Raw genomic sequence first — 19040 nt, forward strand, 5'->3', positions numbered from 1 at the left:
TTGAAATTGTTATTTGCATGAAGTCTTAGTACAAATAGTGCTAAGGGAATAATGAGACTTTAAAATTTACTTGAGTGTCCTCTAACATCATTCATTTAGTCCTTTTATGTTAGAAAATTTACTTTTTAGATGTAATCTCAAGAAAATTGATTTTCTAGCTTTGATGTCATTATATTTGTATTTACAGTTTTCTTGCAGTGTTACATAATTGTATGACATTAGTTTCACAGATAAAAGGTCAACTTGTTCATCTGCTTTTATCTCAGAAAGATGACACCTCATCATCTAGAACTATGGTTGTAAAGCACAGAGAAGTTGATTTAAGTGCTTTATTATACTGTAGTAAAAGTGGTCTCCCAGTCACATTACATGTTTGGTTTACCTAAGCCTTAAATAACGGTAGTATTAACAAATATATAACTAATAGTATTGAAACTATTCATTTAATAGTTGTTTTTGTTTTTTTTTTAAATATGTCTTTATTGATTTCAGAGAGAGGAAGGGAGGGGGGGAGAGAGATAGAAACATCACTGATGAGAGAGTCATTGATCGGCTGCCTTCTGCATGTCCCCCACTGGGGATCGAGCCCGCAACCCGGGCATGTGCCCTGCCGGGACTCGAACCTCTATCTCCTGGATCCTAGGTCGATGCTTAACCGCTGAGCCACGCTGGCCAGGCAGTTTGTTCCTTTTTAATAACTCTCACTGTATCGTCCTTAATCTCTGTTTTGTTCAGTGTTGATCTTGGTAGATATTTATGAGTAGCTACTAGATACTAGCCACATTCTGTTCTTTTATAATTTGCTAATCATTTTTCTTAAACAACAGCAACAAAATGTCATCAAAATTATGGTATAAAATTAGTAGTTCTATGGAGATAAAGGGATTGCAGACAGTGAGTTGTTTTTTTCTGTAGCAATTTAAATAACTTAAAAAATGAATACTTTTAAATAGTGAGTTGCACTTTGATATTGCAAATCAAAAGTAGTAAGTTGTTTGATCAAAATCTGATGAAAGTATAACTAAATACTTCTTCCCCTTTTGCTCATTGGGCCATGCACTTGGGAACCTTTTAGTCTCTTCTGTCACATTTGGCCCAGACTCTGAAATTTATTTTTTTGCACCATAGTTAAAAGGAGTCAGCAGTAAACTAAAAAACTGAAAAATAAGAGAGCAGCCAGTCCCTCAAAGCAAGAAGCTGCTGGGCCCTGTGCCTTGCCTGGAGCACCCCCTGCCCTGCCCCCTCTTTCTTCCTCTTTCCCAGCATGCCACAGCGCCAGTTCTGAGCCACACCTGACTTGTACCCGGTGGATGTTCTTAATCAGTGTTAGTGTTATTTTAGGGTTGTCAGATATAGCAAATAAAAATACAAGGCGTCTAGTTACATTTGAATTTCAGGTGAACAACAGATAATTCTTTTAGTCTAAGTATGTCCATGTAATATGTGGGACATACTTGAGCTAAAAATTATTTATGTGAAATTCAGATTTATCTGACAAATCCTGGTTATTTCCACTTATTGTATATCAGGTGATAGGCATTCAGAAATTAGTAAGGAGTTCTTAAGGGGCTCAAAATCTGATTGGGGGAGATAAGAAGAAGGGATGGGAGGAATAGGAACACCAGAGAGGAAACTACTATAATAATCAAGATGCTTGGTGATGGGGGTCTGAACCAGACAGCAGGAGTGAAGAGATCGTTATAGTTCCCTGCTAATGCTGAGCAAGGTCATCAGCTCTACCTGAATGCCCTCAGGTAGGTAAACAGTTTCCATGGGTGCCATTGAGGGCCACCGGCAGGCCAAGAACCTGGGGAGAAGATTATGGCAAAGGAGAGGTGAGAAAATGAAAGAATAATAGAAATAATAAAAAGAAATGGGGAAGGAGAAGGTTATAGCTGAGGAAAAAGAGATATAAAGAAGTCAGGTTCATACATGGTCTTCATGGATGGGAGTGGAGGAAAATACCAACTACCTACTTTATCAGCCATATTCTTCTTGCTTTAATGCAGCTTTTCTTTTTTTAAAATATATTTTTATTGATTTCAGAGAGAGAAAGTGAATGGAAGAGAGAGAGAGAGAAACATCATTGATGAGTCATTGATCGGCTGCCTCCTGCACGCCCCCTGCTGGGAATCGAGCTCGTAACCCAGGCATGTGCCCTGACCAGGAATCGGACTTCGATCTCCTGGGTCATAGGTCAATGATCAGCCACTGAGCCACGCTGGCCGGGCTAATGCACCTTTTATTAATTTCCCTTTAGTTACCCATATTCATTCTTATCTTTATAGTTATAGTCACATGATTTTCAATGATCTTTTCACCTATATCTTTATTTATAAACATTTCTCTGTGTTCCCATATAGCTATCATCTTTAATGCTGCACAGTATTTCACTAAGTTCATGTACCTCTCTGATGTTGGACATACTATCAGATTTATGCTTTTTGAAGAATGTTGCAAATGACTGTTTTAAATAGGTTTTTTTATTTTTTTCAGTCTTGTCTTGCGTTAGTTTCTTAGGATATATTCTCCAGTACGGGAGCAATGATTCATTCATTCATGACATTTTTATTAAGCACCTATTATGTGCTAGACTAGGTCAGAGTCTTGGCCATTTCCTGTCACTTGGTGAGATGCTTTGTTTGACATTCTTTCCAAATCTACTAGAGAACCACCAGCTGAGTCAGCTCTTAGTTGTCCAGCCCAACAGATTTGTGCTTCCTTGTTACTCATCTGGTGAATGTTTAGAAGTCAACTCAATAAAGCTCTTTTATTTTGTGAATTTTTATTGGATGCTTCGTATATGCTAGGAAAACAAATGTGAATATGACGCTGGATGTTCTTGATTAGTGGGGAGAAAAAAACAGATATATAAACAAACAATTGCTGTAGCACATGGTGGGCACTGTCAGAGAGCTTATATGTCCAAGAATACAGAGGGGCAGAAGTTTCTTTTTATCCAGATTTAAGCCTTTGTTGTGGTGGTGGTGGTTTACTTTCACATCCCAGGAGAGGTAGAAAACTTGTTACAGAGTACAGTCAATATAAATGATTCAGTTGGAATGAAAACTCAATTCAAAAAAAGGAAAAAACTCAATTCACTTTTTGAAATAGTATAGTTTAATGAAGATTCAAAAGCAAGTAGTTAAAAGACTTTTGCCCTTGTGATCGCAGTATGACTGACTGAAGAGAAATCATAGGTTTATGGTTATCTGAAAAGTCACTAGTTTCTTTGCATACATAATTTCTAATAATCACTGGAAGGGACAAAAATAAAACAGTAGAACTGTGCGTGCTGTCATTAACCATAGCAAAAACATTGTTTTTCTAATCCTCGCCCGAGGAGTGAGGATATTTTTCCCCATTGATTTTTAGAGAGTGGAAGGGCGGGGTTGGGGTGGGGTGGGGAGATCCATGTGAGATGTGAGAGAGAGACATCAATTGGTTGCCTCCCACACACGCCCTCCGGTGTGCTGGCCAACGCTCTAACCACTGAGCAGTGCCAGCCAGGGTGCAAAAACATTCGCATGTAATTTTTTCAGTCATCTAAACTAAAGTAGAGCAAAATAGGTGGTCTGCCTAGTCTCCTAGAACACAATGATGGAGCTTGATGGCCTGGGTTCAGTTGTAACTGCTGGTTACTAACTGCAACCTTAGATCTTAATAACACCTGTACTTGTTTTCTCAATGGTAAATTGGGGATAATAGCAGCACTCAGTTTACAGGGTTGCCAAATCCAATGGCCACTGCTCTACGCTCATCTTAACCTCAGAACAGCATTTGCTGCTGTTGACTTCTTTCTTTCTTTTTATTTTTTATTTATTTATTTTTAAATTAAGCCTTTTGAGATAGTTTTAGATTCACATGTAGTCATAAGGAACAGCATAGTGAGATCCCATGTACCCTTTACTCTGTTTCCCTCAATGGTACTATATTGCAAAACTAGAGTATAATATCACAACCAGGATTTGAACCTTGATACAGTCAACATACAGAACTTTTTAACCACGGAAAGGAACCTTCCTGTTGCTTTTCTAGCCAACCAGCCAGTCATGCTCATCCTTAACCCTTGGCAACTATTAATCCGTTCTCCATTTCTACAGTGTTGTCATTTTGAGAATGTTGCATAAATGAAGTAATACAGTACAGAAGCTTCCGGGCCGACATGCTTCACTAGGCCTAATACTCTGGACACTCACCCAGGTCGTGGTGTTGACTTCTTTCTTACGGCACTTTTTCTTTGCTCCTGAGACCCCCAAACTCTACTGCTTTTCTTCTACCTACCACTCCTTTTCATTTGCCTTTCTTAGCTGTTCTTTTTCTATCTGATTTCTAGTGTTGGATGCCCGAGGATCCCTTCCCTTCTCTACTCCATTCCAAGGTGCCCCGTTAACCCCGTGGTTGTAAATATTGCGTATATGCCCATGAGCTCTTTTCTCTCCCGTCCTGACCTTTCAGCTCTGAGGTCCAGATTTGTATGTCTGATTGCCACCTAGATATTGCTTGCTCCTTTAACACTCCTGACTGGATCCCTGGGTCTTTCCAACAAAACAAGCAAACAAAGAAACTCTTTCCCTTTCCGACCTTTCTCCATCTTGGGTAAATGGCCTTAAATCTATGACTCATTCTGGATTCTTTCCTTTCCTTCACCCTGTAGATCCAAGTCAGCAGAATCGATCTATTTCTGTCTGTCTTCTCTGTCCCCATCCTAGTCCAAACCATCATCATCTCTTACTACTTTCACAGGCTTCTGACGGTTTCCTTCCTCTCTGTTCTATACATAGCTAACAGAGTCTTTTTATTTTTATTTTTATAAAGCAAAAATCAGATCATGTCACTTCTCTGTTTAAGATCCACTGGTGGCTTCCTATAGCACTTAAAATAAAATTGAATCTCCTTTCCATAGCTTACACATCTGGGCTCAGTTTCCATAGCTAGGAAATTGGGATAATTTGACTTGAATTCGAATATAAGCTCCATGCGGGCACAGGTTTTTATCTGCTTTGCTCACTGCTATTTTCCTAGTGTCCAGAACCCTGTGTGCACATACCTAATGAGCACTTAATACTGTTGAGTGAATAAACGCACTTAGATTACATGGGCCCCCAAAGGCCTTTCTTCTTCCCTCTTTCAGGTCAGCATATCAACGCTTAGTATTTTCTGCATTGTATAGCAAGTCCAGCAGAGGCTTCTGGTGCGGCATCTGCTTGCTTTTCCTTCACTGCAGTCTACACGGCCCACTCCCCCACCGCATCTCATATATTCTCCCCCCTCTTTATTCTTCAGATCTGAGGATATGCTTGGAGAGACTTAGGATACGATAGGTGAGTAGGTAGGTCAAGAAACAACAGAAATTGAAAAGGAACCCTGAGAATAGTAGCAGCAGCATTTAAATATAAGCATTTTGCTATAGAAATCTTGGAGTATATACGGAAACTGTAATATAATGAATCCTTGTCTCGTCACCACCCGTTTCAGCAGTTGTCACCTCATGGCCATTCTTGGAACGACTAGCGTTGAATTTGGAAATTGCCTATGGTAAAGGAATGCCTGGTTTATGGAGGTTTGTGTTCTATTTTGGGCTTGTTATTATTTTGTAAACCAACTGAGAACAGATTAGGTATGATTTTAAGTATGTTAGGAAAGTTCTGAAATATCTTCTCTTATGATGTACTTTCTGTGAATGCCTGAAGTTTCACCGTCATTTCAACTGTAAATTTGCAAATTGTGAATAAGCCTGAGAAGGGAAATGCATTAGCATTAGCACTTATTTCTATCTTAGTGTAAATTGGTTAATTAGGAGCCTGCTTGACTGGTAAGTAACCAAAAGCAGGCTTTGATGGAAGGTTCAGTTGCAGGGACCTGCGGTGGGAATGACGTGTAAGGACAAGGAGTACTGTTCACGAGGGCAGAAGGGGCTGCTGCGCAGCTTTCCAGCTCTTGCCAGAGGTGGTCCTGACCTCAGAGCCTATAGAAAGAGGTCCCTTTCCAGTTTGGTGGTGCTCCTGTCATCTGGGTTCCCTGTGGCTGGTCGCAAAGACCTTGTGTAAGTCTGTGCAGGAGGTGCCTCCAGCTAACTCTGCTGCTTGTTTATTTCTAGGTATCTTGCAATATATTCAGAACTCTCCCTCCTAGTGACAGCAATGAATTTGATCCAGAAGAAGATGAACCTACCCTTGAGGCATCGTGGCCACATTTACAGGTACTTTGAACTACCATTTGTTACAAAAGAAAGCTCCATTAACTTATTAGCTGATTAGCATGGGAACTTCTTGAAGGCCTTTACTCACTAAGAAATCAAATTACAGTACATAAGTGGGAAGCTAGAGAATGCCTTTTATGTTTTTATTCTTGATAATTAGGAAGCCCAAAGAGTAAAACAGTAAGTTTCAGGGTAATGCTTTAGTGTGGGCCCTCCCATGTTGGAAGTCCAGCTGTCAGTTCTTGCTCTTTTGTTGCAGTTTCTGTGTGAGTCCTGCCTGCTGGAAGCCCACACAAGAACAGAACTGTTTTCACATTAATGTTAGTTAGATGTGATTAGATCACAGAGTAGTATCTCATTTTCAGCAGCGGGTAGCCTGGGGGCTTGTATGCCTGTCTTCGTGATAACCACAAATGTGTTTGTTTAGCCTGGAAGGGCGAGAGCAAATTGCAATAGCATTTCAAAGTGTTGTAAGGAAGAGCAACAGCTGAGGGAAAGCTCGCGTGATGGCCGGTTTTTCCTCTTGCACGGAGAAGGCCATGTTTTCCAATCATACTCATGTACCAGGACAGATCAGGGCCATCCTTGCATCTCCTTTCCCAGCACTAGGCCCATCTGTGTTGTATTTACTTATTTATACTGGTCATTTTCCATCTCTCCTGGCTGCCTGCTCTAGACCAACATTTCTCAAAAGAATAGAAAAAGGAAATTTGATGTAATGAACCCCAGAATCGTCGTCACTGAGCCAGACTGTCCTCAGAGGCTGGGTCCTTGGAGGCTGGTCCTCCGAGAATTAGCAAGGAGAGGAAGGACGGGAGAGGAGGAATATAACACTGTGCACCTTCACTGCGAGCAGGAGCCACTGCATCTGTGTAGCTCTGCTCATCGCTACTAGTTGACTTTCTAAAGCACAGAAAACTGCAGCAGGCAGATAAGGCCTAGAGACATTCTAAGGGCTTATTTTTTTCTCTACTTCAGAAGTCTTTTTTTTTTTTAAAAAAAATTATTTTTTGAGAGAGAGAGAAACATCGATTTGTTGTTATTTCAGAGAGAGGAAGACAGCAAGAGAGAGAGAGAGAAACATCGGTGATGAGAGAGTCATTGATCGGCTGCCTCCTGCACTCCCTCTGCGGGGGACCGAGCCCGCAACCCGGGCATGTGCCCTGACCGGGAATCGAACCGCCATCTCTTGGATCCTGGGTCGATGCTCAACTGCCGAGCTGTGCTGGCCAGGCCACTTCAGAGTTTTTGACATAAATTTGCAGCATTCTCTGTCCTTTGACAACTGAAGGTTGCTGCAGATATACATGCATGCTATTTCCTAGTTCTGCAGCAAGTTTTCAGGGGCTCCGCTCTCAACTCTTACCCAGGGGTGTTATACATATGTATTTCTCCTACTAATGCCAAGACTGAGTAAATTAATTAAAACACTGTAGTTGATTTACTATCTTAGATACTTGATATTTTTAAGGTGCCAGACATACTATATACAATCTAAGAAATTTGCAAAACTATTTGTGCTTTTCATGTGACAAATCCAAAAAAAGAATTACTCTTTTGAATGGGTGGACTTTTTGTCATGTCTTATTCTTAATGCTTGGCAGCAGTTTATGGAATTGAAGTGTAGTCTGGAAAAAAATTTTAAAACAAAACAAAAAAAAGATAATCTCCTGAAAGTTCCATGTTAATGGCAGAAAAGACAGGAAAAGAGGAGTCTTTAAAGCTTCGCTTGTCTTCTCTACGTCCCAAAGAAGAGACCATAGACCACTGTTGCCATTTGCAAGAGCTTTTGAATACTCTAAAAATTATGATCACCATAGATATGTTTCCCCTAAAGTACAATAAAGTTTCCCTCAATATTTCAGTTCATCCTTTCTAAGTTTAATGACTCAAAATATAGGCCAAATTAATTTCTAAAGCTACTAAACTAAATTCTGCCACCAAAAATCTCTAGCTTACACTGTATTATTACTACAGGAACATTAGCCATTTGTTCATCTTAAACTCAAGACCAAAGCAACAGTGAGGAGTGATGGTGAGACTTTGGTACCCTTTTGGACATAAAGACACAGATTGTATTCAAAATAGGCTGGTTTCTTCTGTGTCGACATCCTGTTCAAGCTATAATCCTCTCATCCCTTCTTTAGCTCAGGGAAGTATGACTAATGCTGGATCAGGTAAAGGGAACCTACTCCTAAAATCCACCCATCAGCCTTCATTTGTAGTAAAGATGAATTCAGTAGGCCCACTGTTGCGCTTATATTGCTTTATGGGAGTCTGTGTGCAGGCCCCTGACTTGTGGCAGGAATCCCGTGTTTCCTCTGAATATTGTGACCCTACAAATTAGTCACCTTTCCTTTTCACTGATAGATGCTTTTAGTTCTGACAAGAGCCCTCATTGAACGTTTAAGAAACCTCTTTGCCATTCATGATAGGTCATTCGTGTCCTAGTGGTTCATCCCCCAATTCAACATTTTACTTTTTAATTGATCAGACTGTCCATTTTTTCTACCAAAACATGGCAGTTTCTTAGACCTTTTCACTGTTTCTTAATTCTAACATTAGCAGTGTGTTGCTTCTTTTGGACCACATTTCCAAGGAAGCAGATGTTTAAAATGCTCAGCCAACCACCACATCTCAATGCAGTTCTGTTGCCTTCTGAGATGTGGTGGTTGGGTGAATGGCGAGGCTCATTGCCCGGCTAATTGACTGCTCCTACGCACGTCTTATTTCATTGAAGTTTGTGGCCCATACAAACTGCTCATAATAACAAGTCATGGATCTTTGGGGATATTTAAAAATAGAAAAAAATTTAATCCACTAATACTAGTTCAAATATGTCAAGGGGTCTACTATATGTGCTATTTGATATTTTCTATTAGCTGTATTGGTATCTTTTAACTGGTGCCCATAGTTACTGTGGTTATTTTTTGTGTGTTTTCTGAAGTTGGGTCTGTACACAGGTGAACTAAAGTAGCTTTACAGTTTTGAGTATGTGAAACAGAGTTTATTCTTGTAGTATTATTTGTTTATTAATTATTGTATTATTTAGTTGTATTGTCTTCTTCTCGAGCACTTACAAGATTGTACCTGAGTGCACTGTGCCACTGTGACAGTTAATAAAGCTATTGTAACAATAGCTTTTGAGTTAATAAAGCTATTGTAACAGTCATAGCCTGCATGTCCATACAAACAACTGTAAACCTACTTTTGCCCACCGCTGCATTTCCAGTGGAATATGGTTTTACAGGACTTCCATTTACAAATAAGGGATTGTTTTTAATGCTTTTCACTTGAGACTGCAAAGCAGGAATGCTGAAGTCTTTTCATTCATGTTTGTTAGAGAATTCTTTTATGTGACCTTGAAAAGTAATCGATCCTTCCTAAGTCCCCAGTCTTTCCCTTTAGAAACTCAAGGGAGATTTTTGATTCTGGGGTCAAGTCTGTCTCTTAAGTCCAGAGAACATTTATGCTTATTAATAAATGTGTCTGCAGTATTTTCACCAAACCATAACTGCTTTCAAGGGACCAGAGGGGAGAGCACTTTGCCAGTCCGGCTGGAAAGCCCGGCAGCCAGTCAGGTCTGAAGACGAGAATCTCTCCGCTCTGTGGGAGTCGAAAGAGAGACGAAAACCCTTGAATGGGTTACTTGAATAAGGCCTCCGTTCTATTTGTAAAGCTACGATTTGAAAGATTAGTGTACTGAAAAAAGACAGTTCTTGTAGGAGGTGTTGGGACCCAGGTGTTGTTATGACCAGGAGAAACAACACACACAGCTGGACAGTCTTCTTCAGATCGCTGGGAAAAGGGTTTTTCTCAATGCAGAGTTTCAAAGACAAAAACAGTTTTATAAGGAAGCAAAATTCTAATGTGAATCCCTAATTTAAGTGTGAAATTAGTGTCTGGAGTTCCTATATGATACATTTGGGTTAGTGGTGGTCTGCAGACCCTCACGGGGGACCCTGAGACCTGATTTCCAGGGGCCTGCAACGTCAAAACTGGTTTTATGATAATACCCCATTATTTGCTCTCTGCGCTGTTGCCGTTTGCACTCAGAGCTGTGGAAGTGACAGTGGTGGAAATTGCTTTTCCTCGGCACAAATCAGGGCAGCTGCGTCAAACTGGACTCGCCGTCGTCCTCTTCACTGCGTGCGCTTGCAGTGAACAAAAGGCCATTTCGGTTAACAGTGTCCTTGAGGAAGCAGCACAGATTACTAATTTTATTAAATCTTGACCTGTGAATCCACATTTAAAAAATATTCTTCGCGAGGAAATGGGAAGTATTCATAAAGTATACCTGGCTGCTCACTGACCCGCACGGGCGTCTTGTGCTGAAGCCCTTGGGTGGTGGTTTTGAGCTGCAGCCAAACTGTTTTCAGGAAATGTCATTTCTTCCTGAAGGAATCCCTGGCAATCGAGGGTGATTCCTGCTTGGGTATTTGGTGGGTATTTTCTCTAAAATGAACAAAGAAAACAATTGCTGCCACAAATACAGGGCATTTGAGCAAAATTTAGAATTAAAACTTCAAAGACTTATATCTGTCTTGTATCTGTCACCTTGAACGCTACAGGTTCCAAAAGCTTAGACTTTTTTGATAAAATTGGAGATACTAAGGAATGTGACTAATGAAATGTGAAAACATTTGAAGATTGTACAGAGCACAATGAACCAATATTTTCCAGTTGGCCAAGAAATATTAGGAAACCACGCACAGTAAAGATCCATTCAAAGTGCAAGACAGACTGTTGGAGTTTATTGTGATATGAAAAACTCATTGATATGGTTTCGCATTCTACATTGCAATTCATCTTTAAGAAACGACTGTCGACTTGTAGTGTGGTATCAGAGAAGAATATCCCCAATTATGTGAAAAGACTGAAAATACGTTCCCTTTTTCATTTGGGCTACCTCTGTGTGAGGATGGATTTTCTTTATCTACTTCAACCCAAACAGACTGAATTCAGAAGCAGAGAAGACAGTTACAGTTGTCTTCTAGTGGGCCTTTAAAGGGATTTGCAAAAATAAAAAGCAGTGCCTCTCTTCTTAACATTTTTGGAAAATAAAGTTATTTTTACATACTATATAATTTATGTCAACATGTAATATATTTTATTTTAAAATGAAATAAATATCTAAAATTTTTCTGTTTTTATGTCTAATATATATATATATATATACACACACACTATAATCATCTAATGGTTATATATTATATATAAACAAAAGCTTTTGGGGGTATTTAATCATTTTTAAATGTAAAGTGAGACTAAAAAGTTTGAGAATGCTGTTTTAGGAAATACTGACAATGGTGATATGCGTTAGTCTCTGTGCAGAGGGTTTTGTATATATTATCACAATTAATCTAAGGGATTATCATCATTTTATAGTTGGAAGAAAGTTTTAGAGGCATTAACTTGCCTAGGGTTACACAGTTAGTAAGGGACAGAGCTAGGTTTCCAACCCAGCGTGTGTCTCTTAAAAGCTGTGGTTTTAATATACGATTGTGTACTATACCAGGATCTCGTTTATACGTTGGTATAGATTTGTTATGCAACGAGCGTAAGCAATGATTCTCCTACTGTTTATCAGAACAGTTATTCAAGGTTGGAAATGTTCTTACTCTTTGCACATGAGAATATTCTGTCATCCTATGTAGCTTAGAGGAGTGTAAATTGCCATAAACTTTCTGAAAGGAAATTTTTCAGTGACTATTGAAAATTCTGGAATGTTGGAATATCTTTTGATCTAACAATTCTACTTCTAGAAGTATTCCCTCATAAAATAATCGAGCAAATGCACACTCATGTGTGTTATGTGATGTACATCTCCAAGCATAGGAGATTGTGTGTGATGGACTACTTGTCGTACTGAGAAAAATGCCTCAGATATTGTTAACATAAATTGTTCATAATATATTGTTTAGAGGGTAAAAATAGTTTACAAAACTATATAAAATGTATTTATAGTACATTGGTGTATTGTAGAACTATAGAGAAAAATTGGGAAGTTTATACATTAAAATTTTTTTTAATATATCTTTATTAATTTCAGAGAGAGGAAGGGAGAGGGAGAGATAGAAACATCAATGATGAGAGAGTCATTGATCGGCTGCCTCCTGCACACCCCTGACTGGGGATCAAGCCCGCAACCCGGGCATGTGCCCTGACCGGGAATCGAACCTGGATCTCCTGGATCCTACCTAGGTCGATGCTCAACCGCTGAGCCATGCTGGCCGGACCATTAAAACCTTAATAGTGGTTATCTCCGAATGGCAAAATTATGGGGGATTTTTATTTGCTTTACTTGGCTGTATTTTCTAATTTTTAATTTAAAAAGTTAAAAAACATAACAGCAACTGTGAGGCACAATGAAAAGCTAGTATAACTAGTCAGTTTATATTAAAACCCAATTTTCTGAGACCTGTCATGTTTTCTTTTACAGACTAAAAAAAAATTAAAGTATAGTTGACGTATAAGATTATATTAGTTTCAGGTGTAACATAGTGGTTCAGCATTTAAGACCTATCAGTTTTAGTGTTGCAGGCTTTTCATGGTTTTTGATACTATTCTCAGTGAATTATAATTTGAATTTAATTCTTTGTTGCAGCTTGTATATGAATTTTTCATACGATTTTTGGAAAGCCAAGAATTCCAACCCAGCATTGCCAAAAAATACATAGATCAGAAATTTGTATTACAGGTAAGCAAATCCTTGTTTGCATGTGTTTGTTATCCAGGTGATACCACTTTACCTCGTTTCTCTTGATGTTTGCAAAATACAGTGACAGTTATAACACCTTGTAAACAAACATATATACAGTGTGGGGCAAATAATGCAATAATTAATAAATAGTAATACAAGAATAAACTGTTTTGCATACTCACAACTATAAGCCTACTTTTGCCCTATCCTGTATACATAAGTTAGTTTCCATTAATGCTCATTAAAAGTAATAGCTACTTAATTTATTATGCTGGCAATTAATTACATTTTAAATAACAAGGAATGATAATGCCTAAATCCTGCAGTTTTCTTTCCTAAAATTTAATTATAAAGGAATTTTATTTATGTAACCCTAGTTTGAACGAATTTTTATGTAGCTTGAAAACTACTATTTGCGTAAAGGAGTCTTAAGTAGGCATGGTTCAGAGTAGCCTTTAATAGATAACCAAAGTCAGAGTCCTGGTGAGCTTTCACAGCGAGGAAGTAGCACAGCTCAGCCTTTTAATTTTCCCTGAAGGTATTAACTCTCACTTATCTGCTTGGAACTTAGCAGAGTACGTATTTTTCCTGATTTGTCACTTTACATTTTATAGCATAGATCACATCTTCCTATTTACCTGGGACTTGGGTAGTTTCGTGGCCCTGAGTGTTTAAGTAACTCCTCCTTTCTCGTGTTGACATTCATCTATAAAAATGGGTACTTGAGCCAGCTGGTGTATGGATTGTTGCAGCTCCTTTCTAAGTGATATATGGGGCACCTCATGTAGAAAAGAACAAATATCTATTTCCAAGTGAGCCAAGTGTCCCACATCAAATAGAGCTTGTGAGAACTTCAAATTCGAACCATTAATTTGGCAGGAAATTGATCTCTCCTGTGCCTTTCCTGGATAAAGTCTGATAACCTTCATGATGTCCTCATTCGTTCTCCCGAATGAAATGAGTAAGTTTAGAATTCTTAATAAATGAGGTTGAGCTATAGCTGATATTTTGACTGGTTTTGACATTCAAAACACAGAAGTTTCATGTGGTTCAGTGTAGTAGAATGTCAGAAGCAGGCTAGTTCCAAGGAGCTGAGGGTCATGTAGGCTCCTGTACATCCCCAGTTATGTGTCCCAGCGGAATTAAGCCCTAATTATCAACTAAGAGATGGACAGGAGCACTGGTGCCTTGCCTGTGGGGCTCGTTAACACCTGTACACCCCTTTCCCTCTGGTCACATGGGCAAATCATTGAGGAATGCTACACATTTAGTATACATTGATGCCACACTGGGGGAATCATGCCTCACCCCTTAACATGCAAGGCTTTGGAAAATTGAGGTTTGACATGTACATAGAGAGGCAGGTAAATAGGTGGATCACTGGGTAAGTGATCCAAATTCTTATACCAAGAAGGCAAAATGCATATCAGATAAAACCGAATGCAAGACATAGCACGTCTGTGTTTGTGTTGGAAAGTATTGCATATATGCAGCACTATAGAGTTGCCAGAGCACCTTTACCTGCATTATTTAATTTGATTTGCACAACAATCTAGAATAGACGTGGCTAAGTTTATGCCCATTTTATGGATGAGTGAACTGAGGTCTAGAAAGATCAAGTTTCCCCAAGCGTATCTTCTGTTCTGGCTCTCTGCCTGTTTTGCCATGATGCCTCCTTGTGATTCCAAGCCTCACGGTACCTTGGGATGTCTTCAAGGCAGCAGTAGCCCTCGCTTCTCAACACTAATGAAAAAACCAGGTTTTCTTATATTTATGGTAAATTAAAGTGCCTGAGAGGATCAGATAATCACTCCGCAGTAAAGCCTGTGTTTAGTTGACGTGGAAACAGTACATCTACAGTGGGGCTGCGAAGCCAGTGCTTCACAGGAAAAGCGCGCAGGCCCAGCTCGTGCGCTCGCCACGGGAGACGGGCGCTGGCAGCCGCGCAGCTCAGGAAGGGAGGCCGCCTGGGAAACCTGGGCTTGCAGGGGGTGCTGCGGCTGGTCCGTTCTAGTTCTGGGTCTGTCCTCTCGAGACCCTGGGCAGCAGTGGCCTCCGCTTCCCCTTTCAGTGAGGAGAGGCCATATACACAGGCAGCCCGTTCCATTTTTGTTAGAACATTTTCTATGTTGAACCTCTCTGTTCCTTGTACCCTTTGGCCTTATTTCCCCAGAATGGTCCCTTAGTATGTCCCTCGCCCAGACACAACCTTTCGGGTATTAGGACACAGCTTTCGTGTTTACCTTCGCTCTTTTTCTCCAAAATAGCAGCTGCAACTCAAATGCTTGCAGGCTCATTTTCAGCCAGGCTGGTGCCCAGGCAGCAGGAAGCAGACCTGGAGGGAGCTTTGGCTGCCCCTCTTCCTCAGTTAGAGCCAGACCCTCCTTCCCCCCGGGAACACAGAAATCTAGGCTTTCATGGGCATCCTCTGACAGCTCTGATATCCTGGTCAGGATGGACTCAGCCCATCTGCTTTCTAGGTCTCGCCTGCCAGCTGTCAGTACGTGTCCTCTGCTCTAGCCGGGTCCTTACTTTCGTCAGCCCTGACCTGTGTCAGTGTTGAAGTCTTCAACACGTGCCCCTTGGTCTTCGAGGGTCACATGTGTTTCCGAGCCCGGTGCCCTGAGCCCGGTGAGTGCAGCCCAGCCCGGAGGTGGGCTCTCTGTTCGTTGGAGGCTGTTTCTTAAAGAGGAAGCCTCACTGGCTCTGCTCACTGGCCCATAGCACCCTCGCTTGCGTTAAGTTTGTGGTTTTAACTGACTTCTAATTTAGCTTTATGCACCTTGTTGTAAAGCCATGGTTTGCCTTGTTTTTTCGTTTATTTTGTGGGTGTGTTTTTTTGTTCTGTTCTGTTTTTTTAATCTAGGTGTAGTACCTGACATATATTCCTGTAGAATATCACCTTTCCTCAGCCTTTTGAAGTCTTTCTGGATCTTGAAGCTCTCATCCACCTTATTTACTGCATCTTCGATCTTAATCACATCTGTGACCTTCTAAATATGCCGATTATTGGCCTCATCAAAGTCATTGATTGAATTGCTAAACTCACTGGGACTGAGGATAGCGGCCTGTGGCAGCCTTTAGCAACTTCCCTTTCTTATAGTAGAGATTCACTCATCAGCACTCTTAAATTGCACCCTTGATCCAGTTAGGAATTTACTGTCACATCCTTCCTGCATTTTAAAATTCTGTTCATAAGGAGAGTGTAGAGACTTTGTCAGATGCTGTGGTGAAAGCCAGAACTCTGAGTTTGCAGCATACCCCTCATCTGCGGGCCTTGGGACTTGATCACAAAAAGGGCTGCCATTCATCTGCCACGGGGCAGTGGCGAACTTCTGGGGGTACTGCTGTGTGCTGGTAACATTGCGTTAGCTACTCGCAAACCATGGGATGGATTGTCTGTCCCTCAGTTTTGCCAGAGACAAGAAATAAAGAATAAATAATGAAGTCCATCCATGTATACTTTACTTTTTCAGCCCTGCCTCATTTTTACAACTTTTGCTTTCTTTACATTCCCTCTTCTGGATCTGTTGATAAACTCAACCTTTAGACCAGGGCTCACCCCAGTTCCTAAATCAGTCATGAAAGGGACAGTTGGGGTTTGGCAGATTCCATGGCCCCACTGAGTGGTACTTGAGTATAACGGTAGACTAACCGGTGCATTAACTGCCATATTGGGGACAAGCCCCGGGTGCCTGTTAGCTGCCATTTTCCAGAATTCCCTGTTCATTCATGTTGGTAACCTGTAAAGTTGGCCTCCTGCCCATTTTCCTCCTGCTGATGACTTACCTGGGGCCCAGTACCTTCTAGGAGTAGGACTCAGTTCCCTGCCTGCTGCTTCTGAGCTCCCTTCCTGGGCGATTTGGTCCTGACTTGGGACCTGCTGGAAATGGATGGGTCGGTAGGAGCTTGAGGCGTTATTATCAGTGAGATTCCACCGTGTAATTACATTTACCTCCTTCCTTTTCTTTGATCAGATTTGTTATTCTCGGTGGATTCTCAAAGATCTCAAAAAGAGTTTTGGTGATCTCAGCATTTCACTTTTTCTGTTGTTGTTAATCCTTACCTGAGGATATTTTTTTCATTGATTTGTATAGAGAGAGCGGTAGGAAGGGAGGGACGGAAGGGGGGAGAGAGAGAGAGAGAGAGAGAAGGAGAGAGAGAGAGAGAGAGAAAGAGGAACATCGATGTGAGAGACACGTCAATTGGTTGCCTTCCACAAACACTGTGACTGAGACCTGGGATTGAACCTGCAACCCAGGTCTGTGCCCTTGACTGGGAATCAAACCCTTGATCCTTCGGTTCTCAGCCGATGCTCCAAAGGGCTACACAGACCAGGGCTAGTGTATCACTTTTTAAATGTTAGACTTAATTTATTCTGTCCATGAGATTTAAACTTATTTTCTATAGCAAGTAGCTTTTTCTTTGCAACCTATTCTGACTCTCATTCCCCTGTCAGTAAAGACAAAAGCATGGTTAAGAATTGAGCTGTTTTAACACAATGTAGCGCAAGGAAAATTTGGAAGCTTTGGATTTGAATCCTGACTCCCCTGTGTACTCTAAGTGTATTTTAGGAGCTGAGAATATGAGCTCAGGGGTAAGAAGAAACTTCTTTCAAACCCTGGCTTTTCTACCTACTTGCAATGGGACTTTAAACAAGTTCATTTACTTAATGCCCAAGCCTGAGTTTCCTCATTCCTGACATGGAGATAAATGAGTCATTGTTAAGTAAAATAGGGAAACACCCCAAAACTGACAGCTGTTAAAGTTTAATTCAGTTGGCATCATGGATAAAAAGATAGGATTCCACCTTCAGTCTTAAACAGGTACTGAAAACTTGGGGGCAGAATAGTGACTGTTCTGAGCCCCAGTGTTTTCTTCTGTAAAATGGCAATAACAGTCACCTCTCTTACAAGTTACAACAAGTGGGCTTGTTATGATGATAAAGTGATATGCCTTATAAAAATGTCTGCTGGTATCATGCATGGAGCAAAGTAGTTGCTCATTAAATATTAGTTTCTCTTTTCATACTAATATTATCTGCCCATAATAATAGGATATCTTTTTTTGTTTTCTTTCTGATACTTTTTAAATCTCCACCTTTTGGAACAAAATTTAAACATTTATATGAAATATAATAAAATTTTTCAGTGAAGGGTTAAATAAATACAGAAATATGACATATTCCTAGATGGGAAGACTTGCTATCATGAAGATAGTTATAGAATCTCCAAATAATTTATACACTTAGTGTAATTCTAATTGAATTTCAGTATTTTCTTTATTTGAAAATTTCAAATGATATTTTTATGAAATAAAAGGAATTTTTGAGAAAGAAAACTAATATTAGCTATTAAAGAGTACTGTCAAGGTACATTCATTTTGAAATGTGGTATGGATAGAGGAGAGTGAAATACAATGAATGCATGGGTAGAAAAATCCCTTCTTGGAATGCTATAAAACCCATAAGAAAATGTATGAATAGAAAGATAGATACATACATACACACACTCATACATAATACATTAAATTGGCATAGTCCTCTAAAGAGGAAGCCTGTTAGTATTCTGTCATCTTAAACTTTGATTTAGCAAGTCCATGAGAAATCGATATGTACACAAAGATACATGTACAAGGATATTGAGTGCATCCTTTTTAAAAATTCTTAGAAAACTGGAAACAATTTAAAAGTTCCTCAGCAGGTGTTGGGTGAATAAACTATAGACATTTGTATAGTGGAATGGTCATGTTTGTAAAAAGAATGAGATAGAGCTACCCTTGATCTGTTTTTAAGTGAAACATGCACATTATGGAATAGTGTGGTTTTTTGAGCCTGAGTCCATTACTTTAGGGGAAAGGATTATTTGTATGTGCATTAAAAATTTTGGACAGAGATATATGAAATTGTAGTTAATTGCCTGATAGCATGTGACTATGTGTGATGAGCTTCACTTTCTAATTTTTTTATATTTCTCTGTTTTTTTTGCATTAAAAATAATGAACATATATGTTATAATCAGTAAAAATAACAAAAATATTTCAGTTATAAGTACATTCTAATTTTGTCGCTTTGATTTTTCATAAACCTCAGCTGATTTTGTGCATTAGCCTTCCTAAGACTATTTTGGTAAGACT

At 39.8% G+C, this 19040-nt stretch overlaps 1 protein-coding gene across 2 annotated transcripts in view; it reads left to right on the forward strand.

The window, feature by feature from the left end:
* Positions 1-19040, forward strand: part of PPP2R5E (protein phosphatase 2 regulatory subunit B'epsilon) — a 135519-nt gene that overhangs the window by 88509 nt on the left and 27970 nt on the right. For both annotated transcript variants that reach the window (XM_087819989.1, XM_087819990.1), the window contains exons 4-5: positions 6101-6202; positions 12810-12902. In XM_087819989.1, coding sequence (XP_087676115.1) covers positions 6101-6202; positions 12810-12902 — 195 coding nt within the window. The remainder of the gene's footprint in view (positions 1-6100; positions 6203-12809; positions 12903-19040) is intronic.

The sequence above is a fragment of the Miniopterus natalensis genome, chromosome 1 (assembly GCF_054644295.1).
Source record: "Miniopterus natalensis isolate mMinNat1 chromosome 1, mMinNat1.hap1, whole genome shotgun sequence".
Lineage (NCBI taxonomy): Eukaryota > Metazoa > Chordata > Mammalia > Chiroptera > Miniopteridae > Miniopterus > Miniopterus natalensis.